General features: G+C 41.4%; 2 protein-coding genes across 3 annotated transcripts in view; one reads left to right on the plus strand and one right to left on the minus strand.

Annotated features, from left to right (window-relative positions):
• MIER1 (MIER1 transcriptional regulator) overlaps positions 1-11,031 on the minus strand; it is a 35,780-nt gene extending 24,749 nt beyond the window's left edge. Inside the window, exon 1 of one of the 2 annotated variants that reach the window (XM_083867345.1) lies at positions 10,936-11,031. Coding sequence is in view for 1 of the 2 variants with exons in the window: in XM_083867344.1 (XP_083723470.1) it covers positions 10,167-10,175 (9 nt within the window). In the remaining variant the exon portion in view is untranslated. Of the gene's footprint in view, positions 1-10,166; positions 10,282-10,935 lie in introns of those variants that run through there. The other variant, XM_083867344.1, reaches the window with a different exon arrangement.
• Positions 11,032-11,620: 589 nt separating this feature from the next.
• Positions 11,621-26,874, plus strand: DNAI4 (dynein axonemal intermediate chain 4). Its single transcript, XM_083868130.1, has 17 exons — positions 11,621-11,649; positions 13,518-13,629; positions 15,019-15,092; positions 15,795-15,862; positions 16,254-16,401; positions 18,049-18,188; positions 18,873-19,028; positions 19,571-19,729; positions 20,119-20,315; positions 21,361-21,447; positions 22,674-22,825; positions 24,009-24,166; positions 24,311-24,432; positions 25,002-25,100; positions 25,475-25,701; positions 26,289-26,442; positions 26,748-26,874. Exons 1-17 carry the CDS (start codon positions 11,627-11,629, stop codon positions 26,796-26,798), a joined length of 2,127 nt encoding a protein of 708 aa, XP_083724256.1. The 5' UTR covers positions 11,621-11,626; the 3' UTR covers positions 26,799-26,874.
• The last annotated feature ends 297 nt before the right edge of the window (positions 26,875-27,171 follow it).

Here is a 27,171-nt window from a genome sequence, read left to right on the forward strand (position 1 = left end):
TAAAATACATATATAAAAATCCCCATATATAAAATATATATATATATAAATCCCCATATATAAAATAAATATATAAAAATCCTCATATATAAAATATATATATAAAAATCCCCATATATAAAAAATATATATAAAAATCCCCATATATAAAATATATATATAAAAATCCCCATATATAAAATATATATAAATCTCCATATATAATATATATATATAAATCTCCATATATAAAATATATATATAAAAATCCCCATATATAAAATATATATATAAAAATCCTCATATAAAAAATAAATATATAAAAATCCTCATATAAAAAATAAATATATAAAAATCCCCATATATAAAATATATATATAAAAATCCCCCATATAAAAATATATATATATAAAAATCTCCATATATAATATATATATATAAATCCCCATATATAATATATATATATAAATCCCCATATATAAAATATATATATAAATCTGGATATCCCAGATTCCACTCCCATTTTAAGACGAATTATTCTTCCATTCAATTCTCCAATTCAGGGACACATTTTTGAAATAAATCCCAAATCATAACAAGAATTCCTTACAGAATAAAGGAAAAAAATCAATTTAATCTTAATCTCCAACCCAAATATGAGGAAAAAAACCCAAAAAACACAATTTTTGATATAAATAAAATTATATTTCCCCAATAAGTCACACACCAAAGCTCCTGTTTGGCCCAAAATTTGGTAACTTTATGTTTATCACCTCCACAAACAATTTTTTTTATAAAATCCTTCTTTTATAATTTTTTATAATTTTTTATAACTTTTTTTCTTTTATAATTTTTTTTATAAAATCCTTTCTTTAACCTCCTGGAGGAGGAAATTTGCATTTCAGCCATTCAAAGCTCATTTGTTTGGATAATTCAGGCAAATGAATTTTCTTTTTTTTTTCAGGCAGGGAGTGATGAAGTGTTTTATTTCCAAGGCAGGAAAAGCTGAATTTTCCCTGCGGTGCTCCTGTCACCTCCTGCAAACTCAAATCTTGTTTGGCACTGTGGATATTGTTGTTTTAATTAATATATAATGATGTCCTCAAGGAAAAAAAATTTGGTTTTTTAAAGGATTTGCCTCTTTCTCAAATCAGCCTGGTGATGCAGCAAAGCAAAATATGAAATTGAAAAAAAAAATTGTGTCTAATTTGAAATTCTTTTATATTAAAAACTCTTCAAAGTGAGAAGAAAGAGAATTTCTTAGGGAATAATTTCATTTACACATCTGCCTCCCTTTTGTGGGAGTGTCTAATGTAGAAATGAACTCAAAATGTGGAAAATAAAGAATATAAACACTGAATTTCTTGCCAAATATCCCATTTTTCCCTGTGTCCCCTTATCCCAAATCCAGCTCTCCTGCATTCCCAAAAAAAAAAAAAATCATATTAAGTGGGGAAACACCACAAACATTTTTTTTTTGCAGCTGGTTGCACAACAGCAGGGGAAGTTTTGTTAATCACTACACCCAAAAAAAGATATTTATTTGCAAAAGATTATCTTAACAAATTCCAGAGTCCAGCCTTACTGATGTGGAGCTGAATATCAGGACTTTATTTGCTGTTTTGATTGGCTGATAAAGCTGGGTAATTAACAGAATTGCAATCATTAATTAAATTAATTCAATTAACAAAGTCCAATGATCTTAAAAAAATCTTTTCCAACTTTAATTCCATGATGAAAAAAATTATTCCAGAAATGACCCTGCCCTTTCCAAGATTTAAAGGCCTGGAAAGGCCTGAGGAGAATTTATTTTATTTATATTATTTATGAGGGATAAAATTTATAGTTATGTCATTTATGTTATTTATGAGGGATGAAATATTTTCTTTAGTAAACAATAAATTCTGCAAAGATCATCTCAGAACTCCTCTTAAATTAAAATTATTTAAGTTTTAGCTGTGATGTAACTTCAGGTATAAATCCCCTTTCCACAACCCAGATTCCACTGCCAGTAAATCCCAGTTTAAAAGAAAATTATTTCCCTGTTCTCCTTCAATTTAGGGACATATTTTTTTAAAGGAATCCCAAACCACAATGAAAATTCCTCACGGAATGAAGGAATAACCATTATTAAAAACCATTGGAATGTTATTGGGAGATTTTTACACAAATTAACACCCACTTTGTAAAAAAAAATAATAATAAATAAATAAATACTCTTTCCAAAATGTTTCCTGCTTCCCTGGGTAATTTTTGATGCAACAAAGGAGTTTTGAGAAGGTCTCAGCTGCTGGAAAGCAGTTTCTGGGTTTATAAATCAATAGATTTTGTGGGAATCCATGGGGAATTCTGGCTGCTCCGTGCACCAAGGGCTGATTTAGCTCCGGCTTGGGAATTCCTGGGAAAAGATCCCTGTTCTTCAGTGGATCCTCATTTTCTGCTCAGACATTCCCAGGAAAAAGCACTTTTGACCTCGAGGGCACTCCTGGGAACAAAGAATTGTCACCTATGAAAGGATAAAACAGGATCCACGGCCAGGGAAAGAAAAATATGAGAGAAAATTATGGGATCCTGACAATCCACACTGAGATTGTCCTGGAATTGCACCATCAGCAAAAGGAATATTGAACAGTCCAGGGTGAGCTCAAAAATCATCCAGGAACTCCTAACTCATGGACAGTGAGGGAAAACTCCAGTGCCAAGGATTGCTGTGCATGGAAACAGCCAGGAGCAGGTTTGGAACCCAGAGGAGACCCCAGAGCTGAGGGGTGAAGGGAAGAGAAAAAGGACAAACCAGCAGCACTGCAGGAATGCCATTGTTTTATTCCAGGGGGATTTTCAGGAATCTCAGCAAAGACAGGACTTCCCAGGGTGAGGGACACTTGCAGCAACAACCAAACAGAAGATCACATTCAATAGATTTCCAATATGTAGGATATATGGGATATGGAATAGATGGGACAGATCCTATCCCAGAACATTCCCAAGGGTTTGGATATGGAATAGATGGGACAGATCCCATCCCAGAACATTCCCAAGGGTTTGGATATGGAATAGATGGGACAGATCCTATCCCAGAACACTCCCAAGGGTTTGGATATGGAATAGATGGGACAGATCCTATCCCAGAACATTCCCAAGGGTTTGGATATGGAATAGAAGGGACAGATCCTATCCCAGAACATTCCCAAGGGTTTGGATATGGAACCATTCCCAAGGGTTTGGATATGGAATAGAAGGGACAGATCCTATTCAGTACATTCCCCAAATATGGAATAGAAGGGACAAATCCCACCCCAGAACATTCCCAAGGGTTTGGATATGGAATAGAAGGGACAGATCCTATCCCAGAACATTCCTAAGAGTTTGGATATGGAATAGAAGGGGCAGGTCCCATCCAATCCATTCTCCAGGATAAGAAATTGATGGGACAGATCCCATCCCATACATTCCCCAAATATGGAATAGATGGGACAGATCCCACCCCAGAACATTCCCCAAATATGGAATAGATGGGACAGATCCTATCCCAGAACATTCCCAAGGGTTTGGATATGGAACCATTCCCAAGGGTTTGGATATGGAATAGATGGGACAGATCCCACTCCATACATTCCCTGGATGTGGAATTGATGGGACAGATCCCATCCCATACATCCCCCAAATATGGAATAGATGGGACAGATCCTATCCCAGAACATTCCCAAGGGTTTGGATATGGAATAGATGGGACAGATCCCACCCCATCCATTCCCTGGATATGGAATAGATGGGACAGATCCTAGAGGTGAATGCAGTAGAAATGGGAACATCCACAGCATTCCCCCAAAACATCTCCCTGCACTTTGGGATGTGTCTGATCCCATAATTTAGGATGGAAATGAAACAATCCCAGTGAGCTGGCACTGGGACAGTTGATTTAGTTAATTCCAGGCAATTCCCAGTGCTGCAGGCTGCCAGGAGATGTCAGGTCTCATTCCAGCACTTGGGATATTCCAAGTGGAATGAGCTTTCTCTCTTTCCCCTCCAGCAAAACCACCTGAGCAGAAGGGCCAGGACAAGGCACAGTTTCACTTCTACCCACAGAACTCTTTGCTGACACCTTTCACACCATTTAACACAACTGATGAATAATGGAACATCTCAAAATCTGCAGAATAATCTACAAGACAAATACACATCCTGTCCAAATTGACTCAGCTGTCTTTAATAGCTCTTCAAGTGTTACATAAAACAGTTAAAAATCAGAATTAAATTCTGTTTGTATTGATAGCAACGTGCCTGACAAGCCCATCAATTTGTTCAGGTCGTGAACTCTGCAACAAGGAAAATCTCCCAAAGTTAATAAACTCTCCTGTGAGTTGGGCTTGGAGAAAAGAATTGGGAAAAATAAGAACTGGTAAAATAGGGAATAACATATTTAATTCCAGAGGGAACGTGTCCCTTTCCAGAAGAGGAAGGCTACAGTCCCAGCCTGCCCCTCTCTGTGTGTTGTGTTACAAATTAACTGGTGTTAAAATACATTAAAAAAAAATAAAATAAATCCCCATTTTTATCTTGGGGAGAAAACAGCAAAGCATTGAAGCAAGGAAAAAAAGAAAAAAAAACCACTTCTGGTCTTCTTTTCCAGTTCTACATGTGAATATTTGCACAGCCCAAACTGCAGTGACACCCCTCAAATGGAAGCTTTTACATCCATGGATTTTTACATAAAAAAATTCCTGTTCTTCCAGAGGATGAGGACCAAGTGCAATATCTGAACTCACAGATCCCAAATGTAACATCAAAGCCTTGAAGTTTCTACCTCAGCAAAGCTGCCCTGCCTTGGCCAGTCCCTTCTGAGATTTCATTCCTGTATCAAGGGGATTTTTTTTTTCCCAGTTTGTTTTTTTTTCTTGGAAGTTTTCAAGACCACGCTGGAGCCCTGAGAGCAGAGAAGGTCAGGGCAGAGACTTCCTGAGCTCCTCCCACCCCAAATCAGCCCATAATGAGGAGGTTTGAGGTTTTTCAGAGAGCTGTGTGTGTTCAGCCTGGAGAAGAGACCTTAAATCCCACCCCTGCCATGGCAGGGACAATTCCAGTATCCCAGGCTGCTCCAGCCTGGCCTTGGGCACTGCAGGGATCCAGGGGCAGCCACAGCAAAGCTGGGAATTCTATTCCAGAGCCTCCTCACCCTCCCAGCCAGGAATTCCCGCCCAATATCCACCTAAATCTCCCCAATTCCAGCTTAAAGCCATTCCCTGTGTCCTGTCCCTCCATCCCTTGTCCCCAGTCCCTCCCCAGCTCTCCTGCAGCCCCTTCAGGCCCTGCCAGGGGCTCTGGGGTGTGCAGTGGGGACAGGGCAGGACAGAGAGGTGACAGTGACACCACTGATCCCCTTTGGATCCCTGCCCTGAAGGATTCAGGTCCATCCCAGCCTGAAATCCCCTCCCAGGGAGAGCTCAGAGCTGCTGCAGGTGCCCAGGGAACACCAGGATGGTGACGGGAGGTTCTGTCCCACTCCAGAAACATCAGGGAGGATTTTCCCAAGGACAAAAATCCAGAGAGGATTTTCCCAAGGAATTGGGTCCTCAGGGAAGTGCTGGTGCTGCAGGCTGAGAAAGGACAGCACACAATGTTCCCTCTGCAACTTCACCAGGAGAATTTCCCATTCCAAGAGAATTCTGGACTTCACCACACCACAGGCAGTCAGAACTCCACAATCCCACACTTCCCTTTATTTATTTTCTCTTCAGCATCTTCCTCAACTTCTTGGAATAATCTAAAATATCCTGCTAAGAAATCTGGGATTCTGTGGAGTGACAGGATTCCTGCTACAGAATTCCAGAGGAAAGCAGCCACAGTCAGGCACCACAAGGAAACATTCCTATGGATAATTTGTGACGTGGATGGATTAGGAGGGAAATATTAATGCAGCCTGGGGCTTCTGGCCAGGAAAAGGCTCAAAAAGAAACAATTTTACAACTATTCCAGCCTCTGCCTAAATCCCTCTGCTGCCTCAGGAAGGGCCTGAAGTCCTGACTGGAAGCCCAAAACTATTAATGTAAAAAAATCTCCTCAAAAATCTTCTGTTGTGACAAAATAACTCAAGGGCCACCCTGTTTTTAAGATTAAAAAGGGAGAGTGTCACTGTGTTGTCTGCAATTCCCTTGAGGGAATCCAATCAACCACTTTGGGGTTTATTCCCTCACCAAAGAAGGGAAAAAACCAGAATTCTCAGCTCTCCATTAGGTTCACTGATCCCTCAGGTACAAACACTGCTCAAAATGACACAAAAACTCCCAATTAGTTAAGATCAAACCAGGGAAAATATGATTTATTATGTCAATCCTTGATTTTAATGGTGATTTAAATCAGTAGGAAATACAGATTGAATCTATTTTGAGCTTGCTCTGGATCCAGGAGCTCCTCAAAAACTCTGACTGTTCAAACATCTCAATTTGCAAACACATCAGTGACTGTGTGAACTTTCCTGCTGCTTCCTACTACACCTTAGTTCAATAAAAATACCAAGAATGTAAAAAGGTGACTAAGAACAGTTATCAGATCATGTATTCTGGCCTGAAACTGCTTCAAAATAGAAACCAGAAAGTAATGTTCAAAATATGAAAAAACAGAATTCAGTGACATTCTCAAAATTTAAAATTCTCCAGCTGAAATAAAAGGAAGAAAAGGGATATTTGAAGAAAAGGGATATTTGAAGAAAAGGGATATTTGAAGAAAAGGGATATTTGAAGAAAAGGGATATTGAAGAAAAGGGATATTTGAAGAAAAGGGATATTTGAAGAAAAGGGATATTTGAAGAAAAGGGATATTTGAAGAAAAGGGATATTTTTTTCCAGACAACAGGAATTTATAGATGATTTATTAAAGCACAAAATGTTAATAAACTGATTTTTGGTTGAAAACAACTAAACTTTCAGAAACTTTAAAAACATTAAAATGGATTCAAAGAAATTAAGTTGAAGCATTTAATTGTTCACTGACACCACAGGAGAGCTCCTGCTCCTTCCCACACTTTCCCAATATCATAAAACACCAATCCAGATTTTGAACCCCTCAGAAATTCACTCTGCAGAAACAAAAAACGTGAAGTTCTCATTTCAGCAAGTCAGAAAATTGAGGAACCCCAGAGTTGTGGGTAAGAACCACAAGGAGCTGCTCAGCTTGTTTTGGGAAGTTTGGGATTTGGAGGTTTTGGAGAAACAGAGATTATGTTTCACAGGGAAGGGAATCATGGAATCTTTTAGGTTGGAAAATATCTCCAAGATCATCGAGTTCAACCATTCCCAGCCCTGCCAGGGCCACCACTGTCCCCTGTCCCCAAGTGCCACACCACAGGGATTTTAAACCCCTCCAGGGATGGGGACTCAGCATTTCCCTGAGATGGAAAACCTTTTTCATGAAGAAATTTTCCATAATATCCAAACTGAACCTTCCCTGGGGTAACTTGAAGCCCTTTCCTGTTCCTGTTCCTTGGGAGCAGATCCCAAATCTCCTCCTGGCAGGGACCACAAAGTCCCCCCTGAGCTGCTCCTGCTGCCCCTTTCCAGCCCCTCTGGGATCTTTCAGGTCTCAGAGACATCACAACACAAGAGCAGCAGGAGGAGCAGGATTTCCCCTTCCAGGACCTGTCAGATCACCTCAATCCACACCTAAAGCAGCCTCAAGTTCATTCCAAGTTAAAGCCAATCAAAAAATCAGAGATATTTAATCCCCAAAGGTCCCACTTCACCTCTGCCCACACATCTTTACCTCTTTCCCACACAGCAACCCTGGTACTCCTCCTAATTCACTGAAGAACAACAAAAAAAACCCCAAATTCTCATTTTTTTCCCTTTAGTTTTCCATGCTCAGGATCCTGTAGCAACCTTAGTGCATCTTTTTATGGAACTAAAGGAACACCTTTTCTGGAACTAAAGGAACATCTTTTCTGGAACTAAAGGAGCAGCAGGAATTGGGCACTTCTGGAAATTACAGCAGGTGTTGAGCTGCCTCTGTTCAACACCAAAATCTGAGCCCAGCTCTTCCAGTTTTGGGATCAGAAGATTTCATCCTCTCACTTACATTTCACTCCAACGTTATAAAGGCTGAATTAACAAAAAAAAAAAAAAAAAAAATCTGTTTCAGCTGCTAATGAAGCTTTTCAACCCCAACCTTTTCTTCTCAGGAGGCATTAAAATAGTTATTTTGGAGGAAATTTGTGTGTATCAGCATTCCCTCCACCAAAAGCACCCCGTAAATAACAGTCACAAAGCTTCAGCTGATCTTAAGGAAGAGATATTTTATTTCCAGTTCATGACCGGAACAAATTTCTGACATGTTGGAGTAGGAGGAATCATGAAAAAGTAAAAAAGAACCTGAATAAAAGTTATTAATCCCAAATTTAATATATATTTAAAGTCTTTTTTTTTTTTTTTTTTTTTGTCTGTCCTGTATTCAAATCGTTTCTGCAAAAAAGTGAAGCAGCAGTTTTTGGTGAATTTTTAGTTTCACTTTCTCAAGAGTCTTCCTGTGCAACTCAGAGTTTCAGAGTTGTGCTGGTTTTGGGGGTTGTGTCTGGGGCTGATTCTCTGCAATACAATATTTTAGGATTGTTCCTGAGGGAGGGATGAGCTCCTGGGTGTCCCTTCAGAACACTCAGAACAAAGTTTTCCACTGGGGGAGGATGGGAAAGAGGCAAGAACCATCAGTCTGACACTTTCCCATCCATATTTTGATTTTCCAGGCAGGTGGTTGATACAGAGCTGTGAGGAAATGCCACACTAAGGAGAATTCTCACTCTGTATTTCCTAAATTCATAAAATCCTGGGAGGTTTGGGCTGGAAGGAGCCCTAAAAACCACCCAGTTCTAACTCTCTGCCATGGGCTGGACACAAACTGAGCTGGGAACTGTATCCTGGTTAAATCATCTCAATTATTACTGTTTCTCCTGTAGATGCAACAGTTGCCTGGGGATGAGCTCCTGCTGCTCCTGAACTCACCCAGGGGTGAATCAAATCCTTTTTTTTGCTCCTACACCTCAGAGAGGCCAAAACACCACAAGGAATTCACCTCCAAAAAAAGCAAAGATGAAAAAAAACCACCCAAAATTGAAGGTGATATGGAGAGTGACACATAGCAAAGACCAGGATCAACACAGGATATTGGGCTTAATTAACCAAAAAATGAACAAAATTGACCAAAATTCCAGTCAAACATCACAAATTCCCACAGCAAAGGCCACACTCTTCCTCCAATTTTATAAAATATTTAATAAAATACCCACATTTTTTGGGGATCAGAGCTGTGAGTCCCTTTCAAGATACAAAACCACCCAGGCAGGTTTTTTAGAACGTCTAAGATTAGCTCAGGACGTGTTGTCCCAACAACAGGAAGAGTGCTCCATTAAAGTTTTGGTTTGGGAGGAAAAGAGATGAGAATTCAAGGAGAAACCCCCACATATTCAGGGATTTTCGAGGGGAGAAGTTTCATCTATAAAATTGAATCCTGCCCTGGAAGCAACACCTGTCCCACAGATTTTACTTTTCCAACACATAGTTCTCAAATTTTAATTTCTGACACATTTGTGGATGCTGTTGGAAGCAGCAAACAGCCTCGAGATTGGGATCTGGGGATAATTCGAGGAAAACTTAATGGAATATCCATTCATCAGTCCCAATCCCCCTCCTGAAAGGCAAAGAGCTGCTCCTGTTGGGATGGGCAAATCCAACCCCCACCACCCCAACACTGAGATAAAAAGGCTTTTTTTTTCAATTTCCCCATTATTTCCCTATCATTATCATATTCCATCCCCATTATATCCCACAACACAAGTCCCTTTATCCCCAAATAACCCCCCCACATCCCTCAAATCCAGGGAATTCCACGAGAAACCTTCTCCCTTCCAGAACACCGCGCTACCTTTTAAGCAATCCCCCCTTTGTCTTAACCACCACAAAAATAAGATATTTAAAGGAAATAAAGCGATGTTTAAGCATAGGCGGTGCTGTAAAAAGCGGGAGGCGCCGCGCTCGGTCCCGCCCGCTTTTCTCGGGGCTTTTCAGCCGCCGGGACGGGCCCGTTCGAGGGGCTCAAGGGCCCTGAGGGGAACGGGCGGGATCCCCGGTGCCCGCGGGCCTCCGGTGCCCGCAACAAACTTACGGCCCCGCGCAACAAGTTCCCGGGAGGGCCCCCGCCGCTCTCACCTCAGCCATGATCGCTGGTGCTGCCGGGAAAGGGTCACATCGCCGGGAAGCGCCGCCGGGTCCCGGTGGGAGCGGCGGGAGCGGCGGGGACGGGACCGGGAGCGGCGGAGGGGCGGGAGGGGCGTGGCCACGTTACGCACGACGTCACCGCGCACCGCGGGAAGCGGGCAGGGCGCGCGCGGTGGTTGTCAGTCAGGGGAGGCCACGCCCACCACGGCTGTCAATCATCAGAAGGCCACGCCCCCTCGCATGCAATATAGCGCTAGTCCAATTTATCAATCAATGTGGAGACCACGCCCCCTTCCTGTCATTTGAGGATTGGCCACGCCCTCGCGTGTCACTCAACGCACAGGCTAAGCCTCATCCGTCACTCACAGTCTAAAGCCTCCTCCTGACATGTCAATCAAAGCGCACAGGCCACGCCCCCTGGTCTGTCACGGAGGCCACAGGACGCGGCTGTCACTCCTAAGGCGAGGCCACGCCCCCGCCCCGCCGAGGCCCCCCTCATGCCCATATATGTCATTGGGTACAAGCCACGCCCCCGTGCGCGCTCCCGGACAAAACCCCGCCCCCTCAGGTGCCAATCATCACAGGCCACGCCCCCTCGGCGCTCATTCACTGCCCAGGCCGCGCCCCGGCCGGTCCTGCGGCTCTGCTCCCCGCGGCCCCTCACGGCCCCTCACGGCCCCGAGTCCCCTCCGGCCCCGCCCGCCGCCGGCACCGGCTCTACATCACCGCCTCCCCCCTCCGGCCCGGCCGCCGTACTCACTCGGGGAGCCGCAGAGGCGCGGGGGGTGTCTCATCAGCCGTGAGGCGAACCGGGGAGTCCTCAGGGAACGGGGGGACTCTTGCTGGGCGTGAGGCTCTAGGGTAACACAACAACAGCTCTAGGTTAAACACAAAACCCGAAAAACCACCCCGAAGGTGCGGAAGCAGCGGTGACGCGCCGTGCCCGCCCCGCAGCCCCGGTGCCGCCTCACCTGCCCGGCTCAGCGCTGTCCCGGGGCCGGCGCGGGGCAGCGCCCCCTGCTCACGTCGGCCATCGCGGCCGTGTCACGGCGAGGACACCGCGGGCCCGCCTTGTGTTAAACGCCCCTGCCGTGCCCCTGCAGAGCCCGCACGCCTCACGCCCGCCCGGCGCCTCCGCTGAGGAGCCGCATCCCCAACCAACCAACCCTCACAGTGCCGAAAAGAAGCGGCGGGCGCGACTTTGCTGACTCAGGGGTGACTCCCCGCCCCGAGCGAGGCGCTGCAGCCCCGCGGGCAGGGCCGAGGCGGTGCCGGTTCGGTGACACGGGGCGGGGGCGGGACCCGAACCGGGACCGGGGACGGCCCGGGGCTGCGGCCGCCAGCACAGCGCGGCCCGCGCGCCGCGTATCGACCAATCAGCGGCGATCTTGCTGGCGGCCAATCGGCGCGCCGCGTCTTGGGCGGCGTTGTCATGGTAACGGAGCGACGCCATGTCGGGCCCGCGGCCTCCGCCGTGAGTGGGAGCGGCGCCGTTATTGGAATTAAAAGGCTTTAAAATGCTTGAGAATAAATGATAAATTATAATACAGAATCAATTTTAATAGATCATTAATTATAATTTATGAATGGGAAAAATTCCTTTATTATAAATGGATTAGATCTCTTAAAATACTTAGTAATACATAATAATAACAATAATAATAATGTATTATTGATTAGTGTTATATAATAAATTATAGTATAATCATATAATTTATTGTCTATTATATTTATGAATGGGAAAAAATCCTTTATTATCCTTTAGATCTCTTAAAATATTTAGTAATACATAATAAGGTATTGTTGAGTAATACATAATAATAATAATGTATTATTGAGTGGTACTATATAATAAATTATAATATAATAAGATAATTTATTATCTATTATATTATAATATTTGTAGTACATAATAAATTGTATTGTATAATAAATTCTATTTAGTAAATTACATAAATGGCCAAAATTCTTAATTATAAATGGTTTACATCCCCTAAAATAAAGGGTAACATTTAATGAACTGTAATAAATTATATTCTATAATAAATCAATGGTAAAAAGCCCTTGTTATAATTAATTTACCTATTTAAACTAATGGGTAGTAGATAATGAATTGTAATATATAATAAATTATATTGTACAATAAATTACATTCTATAATAAATTATATCCTATAATAAATTATATCCTCTAATAAACTATAAGACATAAGATGTTATAACAAATAAATAGTCAAAAGTCCTTTTTATAAATGGTCTAAATCCTTTACAATAATTGCTAACATGTAACTAATTATTATATACAATAAATTATAATAAATGGCTGCAGTCTTTCTTTAGAAATGTAAAACCTTTTGAAATAATTATTATATAATAAATTATAATCAATAAATGGCTGCAATCCCACAATCTTTTATTATAAATGGTTTACATCCCTCAAAATAATTGACAATACATAATAAATGAAATTACATAGCAAATTACATTTATAATATGTCATAATATATAATAGTTTATGATAAATTAATGTTTAAAATCCTTTATTATATTGATTATGAAGTGATTTAATTAATAATTCAAATAATTGGCAATATATGATCAGTTATAAGAATTCTTTATGATAAGTGGTTAAAAATCCTTTAAAACAATTGTTATTTTATAATAAATTATAACACATTGGAAATAGTAAGAACCCTTTATTCTAATGTTTATAAATGGTTAAAATCCTTTAAAATTATTGGTAATATATGATAAGTTATAAGATATAAGAAATTATAAAAATCCTTTCTTATCAATGGTTTACATCCATTAAAATATTTTTGCAATATATAAATAAAAATTTTAAAAATAAATAATATAAATAAATAAATAAAGTATAATGTCTAAGAAATGGTAAAAATTCTTTTTTTATAGATGGTTTACATCCTTTAAAATATTTGGCAATATATAAATAAAAATAAAAAATTAAAAAATAACTATAAATAAATAAATAAAGTATAATATCTAAGAAATGGTAAAAATTCTGTTTTATAGATGTTTTACATATTTTAAAATATTTGGTATTATACAATCCATTATAATAAATTGGGAATGACAATAACCCAATAAATGGACAAACCTTTAATATTATTTTAGTATTAAATTTGACAAATATGCAGTATTAAATTTAATAAATACGATAAATAATTTAATAATTTTATCATTTAATAAATGTGATTTAATAAATTTAATTTAATTTTTAATAAATTTAATTTAATAACTATGATTTAATACTAAAATGAATTGAATTTAGTATTAAATTTGATGATTTATCAATGTAAATATAATCCTGTGGTGATTCCAGGGTGGGATACGCTGCATCCAGCAAAGCCTCGAGCTCCCGGAGAAGTTCTGTGGCTTCCCAGGAAAAATCCAAACAGAAGAAGGTCCTGGTGGGCAGCCAGGGACCTCTGCAGGTGAGATGGACCTGGGGAAAAATGGGAGAGTCCAAAATCCACCTGTGGGAAGAACCAAAAATGGAATGGTTGGGTTGGGTTGGGTTGGGATGGTTTGGGAAGAGCCCTAAATTCACCTGCAGGAAGAACCAAAAAGTCTTGGAATGGTTGGGTTGGAAAAGGTGGAAAGAGCTCAAAATCAAGCCTGGAATGGTTGGGTTGGGGATCTTTGGGAAAGGTGGGAAGAGCCCAAAATCCATCTGTGGGAAGAAACAAAAAGCCCTGGAATGGCTGGGTTGAGAAAAGTGGGAAGAGCTCAAAATCAAGCCTGGAATGGTTGGGTTGGGCACCCTTGGGAAAGGTGAGAAGAGTTCCAAATCCACCTGTGGAAAGGATCACAGAAACCCTGGAATGGTTGGGTTGGGGATCCTTGGGAAGGTGGGAAGAGCTCCAAATCCATCTGTGGGAAGAAACAAAAAGCCTTGGAATGGTTAGGTTAGGAAAAGTGGGAAGAATCCCAAATCCACCTGTGAAAAGTATCACAGAAACCCTGGAATAGTTGAGTTGAGAAAGGTGGGAAGAGCTCAAAATCAAGCCTGGAATGGTTGGGTTGGGCACCTTTGGGAAGGTGGGAAGAGCCCCAAATCCACCTGTGGGAAGGATGACAGAAATCCTGGAATGGTTGGGTTGGGAAAAGTGGGAAGAGCCCCAAATCCACCTGCAGGAAGAACCAAAAAGTCCTGGCATGGTTGGGTTGGTTTGGTTTGGTTTGGTTTGGGAAGGTGGGAAGAGTCCCAAAACCACCTGTGGAAAGCTTGGGTTGGGAAAGGTGGGAAGAACCCCAAATTCAACTGCAGGAAGAACAAAAAAGCCCTGGAATGGTCGGGTTGCACCTCCAAGCTCATCCCATTGCCAAGGGCAGGGAGCTCCCACCATCCCAGGGTGCTCCAAGCTGGCCTTGGACATTTCCACTGATGGAGCAGCCCCAGTTTGACAATAATTAACATTTCTAACCTGAGATTCGTTAATAGAACAGCTCCTGTCTTCACCCCAAATCCAGAATATTCCCCAAACCCAACCTGGGAATCATTTAAACACCTCACTGACCTCCCTGCACTCCAATATTTTAAACACTGCCATTAAAAAGATTGTTCATCTGATTTCTTTGGCTGCCCTGTTAATTGGAGTGGATTAATCAGGATCAATAATTCACCCTTGGTGGTCGCTATGGAACAAATGAGCTGGAAAAGCCACAGGGAGAAGCAGCAGAAGTGGCTCTGAATGTGGCTTTTCCCAAAAAATCCCAGCAAACTGCAGGAAAACAGGAATGCAAACACCTCCCAAGTGCTCTCCCTATTCCTTGGGTGGGAAAACAGGGAAATTATCCTGATTATTTCAATTTTTCTCCAGGTTTTTGATGATGAGGGGAAAAATGTGACACCTCGCCCCCTCATCCATCCAGACCCAAACACTGCTGTACCAAGGCAAGAAAAGTTTTATTTTAAAGTATTTCATCTGCTTTTATGATATTTATTAAGTGCAGATAACCCTTTATCTAAAATTATAAAATATATAAATTAAATAATATATAAACTAAAATATTAAAAGTATCAGTTCAACTATCAAAATATTTTTAACATCATAAGAATTAAATAAATAAGAATAAAATTCTCTGCTTTCATAATATTTAAGCAAGTTACCTCTGTGTGATTATGTGCATCCATCTCCAAAAATGCTCTTAAACAAAAAAAATTTGGAGTTAAAACTCCTGAATTATGTTTCACTTCATTTTCATTTACAAACCTCCAGCACAGAGGGGAAAAAACAAAGTCAGTGGACTTTGGGCTGACAAACTCAATTAAGTCATGCAAAGAAGATAAATATAATTATTGATGTTGTAAATGAAAAATCCTGGGCCACAGCATTATCAAAATGCAAAGATTAATTGTGATTATTTACAATTTCTAATTACTATTATAAAAATTGATTTCTGAGATTAAGAGGTTGCTTTTTTTTTTTGCCAAATTTCCCAGGGTAGTTTTTCCAAAGGACAATCCCAGAGGTTGGGATATCAACCAGTAGCAAATATACATTAAAAAATTACTTAAAATTACACAGTTCTTCCAGAAAATACAAACTTTTTTCAGTTTTTTGAGAAAATTCCTGTTTGTTTCTTATCTCTGAAGGACACATGAAAGCAGCACATCAACAACCAAGTCTGAAACAGATGAAACAGAACCTCAACAAGACCCAGGTTTGAGCTTGTCTGGTAAAGAAAGAACACATCCAAGAATTAAAAATTTAAAATCATATATATATATATAATATTATATATTATATATATGATATATATATAATATATATAAATTATAGAATATAAAACTATTTAATATAAAATTATATAATATATAAAATTATATAATATATAAAATTATATTATATAAAAATTATATTATATATAAAATTATATCAATAATAAATAATAAATAAATAAAGTACAGATAGATAATAATAAATAAATAATATATAAATTGAAATATTCTGGGATTTGTGAGTCCCTGAGCCAGCCCAGGGCCTTCCAACACTTCCAAAATTTATTTTTCTATTAATTTAATTTAATTTTTTTTGTTCCCCTGTTTTTCCAGGAGTGCAGGAGGAGGGGGAAACAGCCCTGACAGAAGCAGAGCTGGAGGAGGTGGTGGAGATTTTCCTGTCAGAGACAGACACGCTCTGGATGTTGGATCTGCCAACCCTTGTGGTGTCCACAGAGGCTGAGGAGGCTGCAAGAATTGTGTGAGTCACCTGTGATATTATTTTGGTTTGGAAAGACAGGGAAAGCTGGAGCTTCCCTTGGAATGGAGAATGTAAAACTCCTCCTTCTAAATTATTATAGTTTTGAAATTAAGGGGCTTTCAGGCAAAGAGATGGGAATAGGAAAATTAAAAATAAAAATGCAGTAGTACAAAAAAAAGCAAACCCTGCCAGAGTCAGAGCACTCCTGACCCCTTGTTGGTCCCAATAAACCCTCCTGCAGTGCCAGATGTGGCTCTGCTGGAGCAGAGATGATCCTGTAGAAGGTCCAGTGGTGCTGAGCTGGGTCTGGGCTCCCTCTGGGAATCCAAACAGGCTGTGCTGGGGTTCCCAATGCCAGGTTTGATCCAGGGGGGAATTCCGGGCTCCTCCCCCTGGGTGGAGCATCTCCCGTGGGATGATGGAATTGTCTCAGCCCTGCAGTGACCTGGATGGGCCCTGGGCAGCAGAGATCCCCTGGGGGGGATAAAGAACTCTGCCCCAGCTGGTTTAACAGCAGAGATCCCCCCAGAGTGATGGGGGACAGGTCCTGGAAGGGATAAAGAACTCTGCCCCAGCTGGTTTAACAGCAGAGATCCCCCAGAGTGATGGGGGACAGGTCCTGGAAGGGATAAAGAACTCTGCCCCAGCTGGTTTAACAGCAGAGATCCCCCAGAGTGATGGGGGACAGGTCCTGGAAGGGATAAAGAACTCTGCCCCAGCTGGTTTAACAGCAGAGATCCCCAGAGTGATGAGGGATGGGTCCTGGAATGGATAAAGAACTCTGCCCCAGCTGGTTTAACAGCAGAGATCCCCAGAGTGATGGGGGACAGGTCCTGGAATGGATAAAGAACTCTGCCCCAGCTGGTTTAACAGCAGAGATCCCCAGAGTGATGGGGGACAGGTCCTGGAATGGATAAAGAACTCTGCCCCACCTGATTTAACAGCTGCTAATAAAATACAAACTGCTGGTTACATCTTCCACTGCAGCCTGAGACAGAGAGTCCTGTAAGTCAGCTGGCACCCATTTCTCTGAGTTTCTTCTCCCTCCATTTCTTACAGCTCCATGTTCTTGATGAAATCATTTCTCCCTTCCATCGAAAAAATGATGGCAGGTTAAGAAAATCCAGGGGTGGAGGAGGGTGATAATTTGATTTTCATGAAAACAGGAAGTCATTTCAAACTGCTGCATTGACTCGTGTGTCTAGCTTATAATTATTTATTAATTAAGAAGAATTAAACATAGCAGGCAGCTCCCCTTGGTCCTCCCTGAGCTCCAAAACTTTGGTGGAAATGCTGAAATAGAAAAGTTTTCTTTTTATCTCTTGATGCTCTGCCTTTCACTCCCAAGTGATGAGAGCTCTGAACTCTGAATTCTCCCAAAATTCACAGGCAGCTGGAAAAGGGATTTTTGCCTTTTTTTGGCTTCTGTTCCCCATAGGCCACTCCTGTTTTAGAACAGCATCACAAAGATCAGAAAAAGCTGCTAAAAGATGATAGAAAAACTGAAATAACATCCAGGAATCCAGAAAGCAGGAAATTTTAAACATGGAAAAAGCCTCTCCTGATCAGCTCCTTGTTAAAGACACTGAGAATTCCAGGCAGAATTTTTCCAGGGAATCACCAGCCAATGTTTCCTTTGTTTTGCAGAGAGAGAAATAAGATTTATGAAGAGATTTGCAATGCTAAAATTGACAGTGAGTACTTTGAAGAAAAAATGGCACAAACCATCTCTGGAGCTGCCAAAACCAAGGAGGTGCAATGTGAGAAAATCACCGTGGCAGACAAAGGTAAACCTGGGCAGGACAGTGACAAAAGGGATTTTTTTAATTCCATCTCTAAACAGGACATGTTTCCTCAACCTCCACTTCCAGAATTTTAGTACAGTGTGGGTTGGGGTGGCCTTTTCTGTCCCTCCTAAATCTTGAATTTAGTGCTGAATCCATTGCAATAAAATTGTTATTAACACTCCCAGAGAATGTTATTTTTGTGTGCAAGAGGCCAAAAAAATTGTGGGGAACGCTGTTCCAAACACTTTTCCTTTGTGTTAGTGTATGTAAAATGAGGGAATAAGCTCTAGAAGTGGATAATAACCTGTTTTAAAAAGCTATTTGCCACTTTTTTGTGTGCCTGGAGTATCAGCAGGGCTCATTCCACCCCCTGAGCACATTGAGGCAAATTTTGGGGGGAAGCTGGCCCTGCTCAAGGGGAGCCACACCCCAAAAAAAAAACCAAACTCCTGATGGAACTGCAACAGTCACACAACAGGAGGAACCTGAAAGTTATTTTATCTGCTTTAACGACTCTTATTAAACACAGGCAACCTTTTCTGTAAATTTGTAAAATATGAAGTTGAAACATTAAATCAAAAATATAAATTCAAATATCAACATCTCTGGAACCAGAGCTGTTTCTAGCTCAGAAATAATGAACACAAATAAAGAGTGCTGTGTGACAGGGAAATTCATTCCCAGGGATGATGGTGACTTCCTGGGATTTGGACAATTCCCTGGAGGCCCCAGAAACAGAACCTACAGAGACAGAAGAAGCAGAATCCCCAGCAGAGAAAAGCAGCAAATCTCCCACAGCTGAAGATCAAGCTCAGGCTGTGGCTGTCCCATCTACCAAAGGTAACATTTCCATTTCTGCCCTGTCCTCATCCTCCTAAACCAGGCACGTCCCTGGGATTTGGGAGGAAAACTTCCTGAAAAACACTGCCTGGATCCTGCAAAAGAAAATTTGCTAAAGAATCTTGGACAGGGCTGCACTTCTCTGCCATCAGAAATTAAATAAAGAGAAATTACTCAGGGACAAGGTTTGATGGCACTCGCTTGAAAAAGTAGAAGCAAAACACCATTTGTGAAAAATTCTGGAAATATCTGAAAAAGAGAAGAAAATTATTATAAGAAAAAATAATAAAATTATAAGAAAAAATTATAGCAAGAAAAAATTAATAGTAAAAGTATTTTTTTAACTCTCTGCTTTTTGCAAGGGAAGAATTCTTATCCCTTGATTTTTCTGTCAAGTTTTATCGTGTTCAAAGCATTTCTACCCCATTTATCTCTCATTTATCAGGCAGTTTGCCCTGTTGGACTCCATGATCCTCATGGATCCATTCCAATTTGGAATATCCCATCATTCTGTGACTCAACTTCTTCCATAATCATTGCAGAGAGTGCTGTTGCTGCCAGGAGCCACGAGGAGAAGGAATTCCATTCAATCCTAACCTCAGCAAACCTGCAGCGGGATTTAGTTGTCATGGAGAGGATTCTCATGGAGAACATTTTCCAACCCAAACTCGCACTTTATCGGCAGATTCCCGTCCTTATAGGTTTGTTCTTTGCTCAGTAGCCTCTTCCCAGGCAGGAATTCCTCATTTTCCACAGAAATTCCTCATTTCTGGGGCTGGGTAGCTAAACCTACCTGCAGCAGACCTGGCTCACTCCAGCCCAATTTAATTTTAGTCACGGTTTTAGAAGTTAGGATGTCTTAATTCCTCAAATCTTCACTTTTTTTTTTTTTTTTTTTTTTTAGGGTTGTTTTTTTTTAAGGGTTTTTTTTTAGGTTTTTTTTTGTTGTTGTTGTTGTTGTTGGTTTTGGGGGGGTGTTTTTTTTCCCTGCAAAATATTTGCTGAAAGAGCAAATTTTTCTCCTTGTGTGACTAATTAGAGTGAGGTAAGTGAAATATTTCTACTCAGATTTCACATCTGTGCATTCTAGAACCTGTTGTTGTCTCAGACACTGAGGGGGAAGGCTCTGAGGAGGAAGACTCTGAGGAGGATGAGGAGATTTTGGCAGAGGCAAAGGAAAGCCCAGCAGAAGATGGAAATCCCAGGCTGGAGCAGCTGTGGTCATACAGCTGTGATTTAACCAGAGGGCACAGTGTGAGCAGCATGGCCTGGAACAAAGTGAACCCTGTGAGTGCTCAGATCATTCCTGAGCTGGGCACAAACTGGGCCAAGGGCAATAAAATTCTGGGAGTTCTGGGGGTTCTGCTTTGCTGGGAGGGATCTCAGAGATGGATCCAATCCCTCCTTCTTGCTGTTTTTATCCACAGGCTGCACTTTGCCTGCACAAGGCTCATCACAGCTTTAATTAGCCCAGAATTTTGTTAATTATTCCAGTTTACCCTGAACAGCAATGTTAACAGAGTTGGTCTGTTCTAACACTGAAATTTAACCCCTGCTGCTAAACTTAATTATCATTGATGGAGTTTATTTGTGGTAGTTTAGACATCACATCTTTGTCTCTAACAGGATCCTCCCAAAAAAGCAGAATTCCTCAAAATTTCAGGATAAGATGCACAAAAGCAGCACAGAAGCCAAAGCTTCTTTACTCTGCTCATGTAAAGCTCTGTTTTCCCAACAAAACTCACTTATGAAACAAAAATAATGAGTGGAAGAGAGGTTAAAATGGCTGAGGATGAGAAACAGAAACCCAGTGAAGGGAAAAAAGAAAAAAAAGACCATTTAATCCTTTTAGTGCACCAAATCTCCAGATATTAAAAAGTTAAATACATTTAGAGACTTCAGTCTTAGAACACAAGGCAAACAATCAGCTACTTTTAAAATGTGAGTTTCACAAACTACTTGTTGAGTGCAAGAAAAGAAAAATCAACAGAGCTGAAAGCTAAAATCTTGCTGTGGTTTTTACTTCTGCCTATGGAAAGGAATGAAGGGAATTCACTGGACTGTAGAAAACTAAAATCAGGGGTTTGAGGTGCTCTCTGAATCTCCTTTTACCTAACCTTGAGAGGGAAAATGAGAATTATTCTCCTGTGCTCCATTAAATAATGCACATTAAAACATGATTATAGAACAACAATGATTAAATCTCCTGTTCCTCCCTGCACAGAGCAGAAGTTTTGTTATTCCACACTTTGCCTTGACACAAAGTGCCTTTGGAAATATCCTGCTGAGCTTCCAGGGGAACTGAGATCTTGCTGTTGCTCTGTGCTTGCAGGATCTCTTAGCAGTTGGTTACAGAGAGTTTGTTTCTCAGGATCAGAAGGAAGGCCTGGCTTGCTGTTGGTCACTGAAGAACCCCATGGTAACCAGCCCCTTTGTTTGCTTTTCCTGCAATCTGCTTTTCTCTGGGCAATTTCTGCTTTATTTCCCTTTTGACTACAATTATTTACTCTTAACTTCTCACTACACTGCCAATAAAAGAGGAAATTTCATAGATGTAACATTTACACCTCAGCAGATCCATCTGAAAAGGGACCCTTTTAAAACCAGGGATTAAAAAAAAAATATTTGGAAATCTCAGTTACACTCTCAGTTCAGCTGTAGGAACAAAAATCAGTAAAAAAATTCCAATTGCCATAAATTACAACATTTCAGTTTGATTTCTACTACAAACTTCTCTTGGCCAAAACTGTATTAGACTAATTTAAACCAGGCAGAGCCAAATCTTTGATGCATCTTTACCACATCAAATACTCTCATGATTCCCTGCTGAAACCATTGACATTTTTAGGTATTTGCTTTGGAGTAGCCCTACCTAACTTTTTTTTCCCAGTGTCATATTTCTGCACAATCTTTATCTTTTTCTTAATTTTATCAGTTGTAGCAAGAAATACATGGAGCCAGTCAGAACAGAGAATAATTTCTTATCACTGTGGCCACCATCACACCCAGAGTCATATTTCTGCACAATCTTTATCTTTTTTCCTAATTTTATCAGTTGTAGCAAGATGTACATGGAAACACTTTTCCAGTCAGAATAGAAAATCATTTCTGACCACTGTGGCCACCATCATTTGAGTTTGCCAGCACACATTTAATGCCCAGTGTTAAGAAAAAAAGAGGTATTTGGTTTGGAGTAGCCCTACCTAACTTTTTTCTCAGTGTCATATTTCTGCCCAATCTGTATCTTTTTCCTAATTTTAGAGGTTGTAGCAAGAAATATATGGAGATACATAGAAATATATAGAAATACATTTCCAGTCAGAATAGAGAATCATTTCTGACCACTGTGGCCACCATCATCTGAGTTTCCCAGCACACATTTAGTGCCCAGTGTTAAGAAAAAAGAGGTATTTGCTTTCAAGTAGCCCTACCTAACTTTTCTAATGTCATACTTCTACCCAATCTTTTCTTTAATTTTAGCAGATATACATGGAAACACATTTCCAATCAGAACAGAGAATTATTTCTGATCACTGTGGCCACCATCATTTGAGTTTCCCAGCACACATTTAATGCCCAGTGTTAAGAAAAGAGAGGTAAATAATAACCCACCTCACAACTGTGCTGTATCTCTCCCCTGGGCAGTGGCCAGAGCGCATTTTCCGCTGTGAGCACGGTGTCACTGCTGTGGATTTTTCCCTGGCCAGGCCAAACCTCCTGGCAGTTGGGATGACCAATGGATGTGTGGCCGTTTACGACGTGCGGAGCCGCAGCGACGCCGCATTGCTGGACAGCAGGTCAGCCTGGGGCACCTCAGACAGAGCAAACCTTGGCAAGGGGCTTTTTAGCTTCTAGTTGTGGCTTTTTGAGCTTTATTTTGTGGCTTTTTAATCTTATTTTTCTGTTAGAATCAGCACTAATTGCATAAGAGACAGTGTTTCATGTCTGGATGTTTATTAATTCTTATCTATGTTACAGTTTCATGAGTTCTGCAGCACTTCCAGCTGACAAAGTGGAAAATGGCTCTGTCTCTATCTCTCTACAAGGCCTTTTAGGGATAAACTGTCCAATTAGGAAATGATACCTAAATTATTTTTACTTTTAATCCAATAACCAACCACCCCTGGCCCACAATGTGGATTTTTCTATCCAATCACAAAACACCACCCAGACCATGAAGAAGGTGAAAAAGAAGGGCCCAGCCTCTGCCCTAAAACCTCCACCTTGCTTTATATATATATTCCTATATTCTAAACCCTTAAACTCTAAGTTTTCCACCCTGTGCTATCACACACTTCTATCCAAACCCCACACCCACAATCCCAGGGCTGTCACTCAGTTTTGGGAGCCTTTTCCACGGCCTCAGGTCAATGCAGTGTTTGCCTGGGGGTCAGTACCTGTCAGCACAGAAATCTGGAATTCTCAGTGCCCAGGGTTCCAACAGAGGCAAAAAAGCAGTGCCATTCCCTCAGCCTTTAAGGAATTGCAGCTATTTACTCCCACCTGTCATTTATAGTCCTTGTCCTAATAAATCCTTATGGGAGACCAGTGGTAGCTTTTGGTGCTTTCTCTCTGATCCCTCTTGCCAAAAATGGAGAGAACATCAGAGTAGGTGAGGGGTGAGCAGGAATTGAGAAGAAAATGAGAGAGGGGATGGGTGTGTGATGAGGGAAGCACCTGCCCCAGGGCAGCTCCCCAGGTCTTGGGCACTCCCCTACAAGGTCAGACTGATTTCATGGTGCAAACAAATAAACAGTGCCCTGAAACTAATTATCAAACAAGTTTAAAGAAGGAAACATTTTCCTGGAGAAAAAAACCAACGTTCAGACTATTTTTTAAAAAGAAAAGCGAAAACATTTCTGTTATAAGACTTAACACTCATTACAAAGTGGAAGCTTAATTATTTTTCAAACATGTTGAATTATCTTTGCTCATCTATGACTTACCACGTGTTGTTTTGTTGGGTTTTTTTTGTCCCAGTACATCCCTAAATAAACACAAAGGTCCCCTGTGGCAGCTGAGGTGGGTGGAACAGGACAGAGGGGCAACAGCAGATGACAAAAAAGAGAGGCTGATGTGCATCTCTGGAGATGGGAGGATGACCCAGTGGTTCATCCAGCAAAGGCTGGACTGCTCTGGTGAGCACCTGAACCTGCTCTCTTTGATCCCAGCTGACATTCTTTACCCCAGTTACCCCACAAAGCATTTCAGAGCTGCTGGGCACCCCAAAGCAGCACAAACCCCTCACACCTCTCTGACAAAACCTCCTGCTCTTTGCACAGATGTGATGAAAATCAAGCGAACGGAAAGTGGGAAGAAAAAATTACCAGGTGAAAAAGATAAGAAAAGTGAAGCTCCCTTATCACAACAGGCAGCTGGAATGTGCTTTGACTTCCATCCAGAGGTAGGCTCAGAAAGCCCATCCTGGCTGAAGTGCTACCCAGGAAAACTCAGCAGTAGATGAGGTGGGATGCTCAGCTGGAGCTGCTTTCATGGGAACTAGCCAGGGACTTGGCACTGCTATTTAAAGGATATTATTTTGAAATAATAAATTCCTTTCTGGCTACTAAGATTTACCCCAAATGGGTGAAATGGTAAAACAAGCCCTGCCCTCCCAGCCACCTTACTTACATTTCCTTGGGGCAGTTCCCCTCTGTGTGATGGCCAAGCCTGGCAGAATTTGTTCAACACTTCAACATCCAGGACTCAGCTGAGCTTCTCTTCATCCAGCTGAGCACTTCCTCCACAGGGCACTTAAAGAATTCCTGCATTTTCCACATGGATTGCTGAAAATCCAAGATTTCCAGGAGTCAAACCCCAGCACGTTGTGCACTGTTGGAGAACACACCCAGCAAATGTGCAACGTTGTGGTTCCACTTTACCCAGCACTCCCAGGAGCTCCTCCTTGGCTCTGAACTCACCTGCAGGAGTGATGAATTTATCCAGCCCAGGCTACTTTTCCCTTTCTTTCAGAATCCTGATATTTTTCTTGCTGGAACAGAGGAAGGCCACATCCACTGCTGCTCTTGCTCAGGCAAGGAGCAGATTCTGGGGACATACAGAGGCCACAAGGTGAGTGACGCACTGTAAACAAGGACAGCAGGAACTGCTCAGTTCAAAAATGTAACAGTTTCTTTGCTCATGTTTATCTGCAACAAAAGAAACCTGAACTTCTCTTATATTAGGAATGAATCCTCATAGCATAAAGCATCACAGTCTTACAGCATTACTTTCTATGCTGTCAGGATTTTTTCAATTTATTAAAATTGGTACTATAAAGTGGTTTAAAGCTTTAGGTCTGGCTTTATTTTGAAACAGCAATCAGAAATGTGATTGTCCTGTAGAGTTAAATAGTTTTACCTGTGGGAGGAAGGCTGGGTAGCTCTGGAATAGATTCTGTAGCTCTACAGCAACACCAAGTTGTGTTTTTGTTTCTCTCCAAACAGGGCCCTGTGTACAAAGTTGCCTGGAACCCCTCGAGCACGGAGATGTTCCTGAGCTGCTCTGCAGACTGGAGCATCCTTTTGTGGCACCGGGATTCCCACAGCCCCCTTTTAACCTTCACTTCTGTCACAGCTTTTGTGCACGACATCAAGTGGGCTCCAAAATCAGCCTTTGTCTTTGCAGCAGTGAATGAGAGGAGGGTGGAGATTTGGGATCTGACTGTCAGCATGTGAGTAATGACCCTTCTCAGGGAAGAGTCTGAAACTTATTTGTCTCACATTGTTCCCTCATCAGTGTTTTTATCAGATCATTACAGCTCCACACTTCACTTTGCGTTTCGAAATATGTGTTGTGGAAAAGCAGATGGTGGTTACCAGAGATTTGGGGTTAGAAGAGAAGGAGCTGGATGCCTCATGGAGCTGATAGAGTGTAAAAATACCCCTTTTCTGCAGAAATTAGAAGGGAAAAGAACAAAATCTTTACTTTTGGTAAGATTTGGTCTGAAGTTGAGATGACTCAGTTACCTGTGACCTTGTCCAGCTGCTCTGGGTTTTGTGTTACTGACAGTGTGAAGCCCTGGTGGATCCAGAGCTCTGCCACATCCTCCAAATTATTCATCTAATAAAAATACGAACCACCAGGTTAGGACAGATTTTAGGCAAGCAGGATTTCTCAGTTAACACCAGCTGGGATTCTCCTTCTGGCAAACCCCAACCCAAACACTGCCTCACTTCCCAATTTTTGACCCAACCTACAACACAGACAGTGAAATGTGCACTGATCAATTCATGACACCATTAATTCTTGGATTTGCAGCTTCGACCCGGTGCTCTGCTGTGCTGCCAGCCCTGAAGGGAAGCTGAGCTCCCTCCTGTTTGCCCGGAACGCCGAGTGCCTCCTCCTGGGGGACACCTGTGGCCAGGTGGGCGTGTGGCAGCTGCACAACCTGCCCGTCCCCAGCGCCCACCAGGTACGGCTCTGCTCACAGGGCTCGTTTTCCTCTGGGAAATTTTCCTCATTTCCTCTGGGAATATTGCAACAGGTGGGGTCACAATTCCAGCACCAGGGTGAAAAAAAAAAAAAAGGTGGTGGGTCGTGCTCTTCTGCTGCCACACCGCTGGGAATTCATTTTTCTTTATCAACAAGATAAATGTTTACATGCTGAAAATATGACAGCATGAATGCAACCCAAGCTGGCCTGCCAAAAAGTGTTATTTCCCAGTGTTAACAGAATTCCAAAGAAGAATCAGCTCTTTTTTCCCTCTTGTTTTCTAGGTTGTTTCTTTTTCTGACATTGTTGCTCCTGCTGGAGCTGTTCAACAGTAGCTGATATCCCTTCTCCTTCAGGAAACCCTTGCTGTGGTATGAACATAAACTGCTTATCCTTTTTTAGTCAATAAAGTTTCTCTTTGAAGCCACACTGCTCAGAAACTTCTTTCAAATGCCCTCAATTTCCTCCTGGAAGTGCTCTCATTGCACCATCAGTGTTCATACATGGATGGCTTTCTCTGCAATCCTGATCATGGAAATGTCTCTATAGTCTTTTCTGCTTGGACCTTTATCCCTTTCTGCTTTTCCCCCGAGGTCTTTTCTCCTTGGATTGAAAGCAGCCAGTGTTTGGCTGCCTAGGTTGGCTTTTTTGGGGGGGACAGAGCAGAAAAAAAATGTGCAGAAATATGACACTGAGAAAAAAAGTTAG

The sequence above is a fragment of the Zosterops lateralis genome (genome assembly GCF_965231275.1).
Source record: "Zosterops lateralis genome assembly, chromosome: 9".
NCBI lineage: Eukaryota > Metazoa > Chordata > Aves > Passeriformes > Zosteropidae > Zosterops > Zosterops lateralis.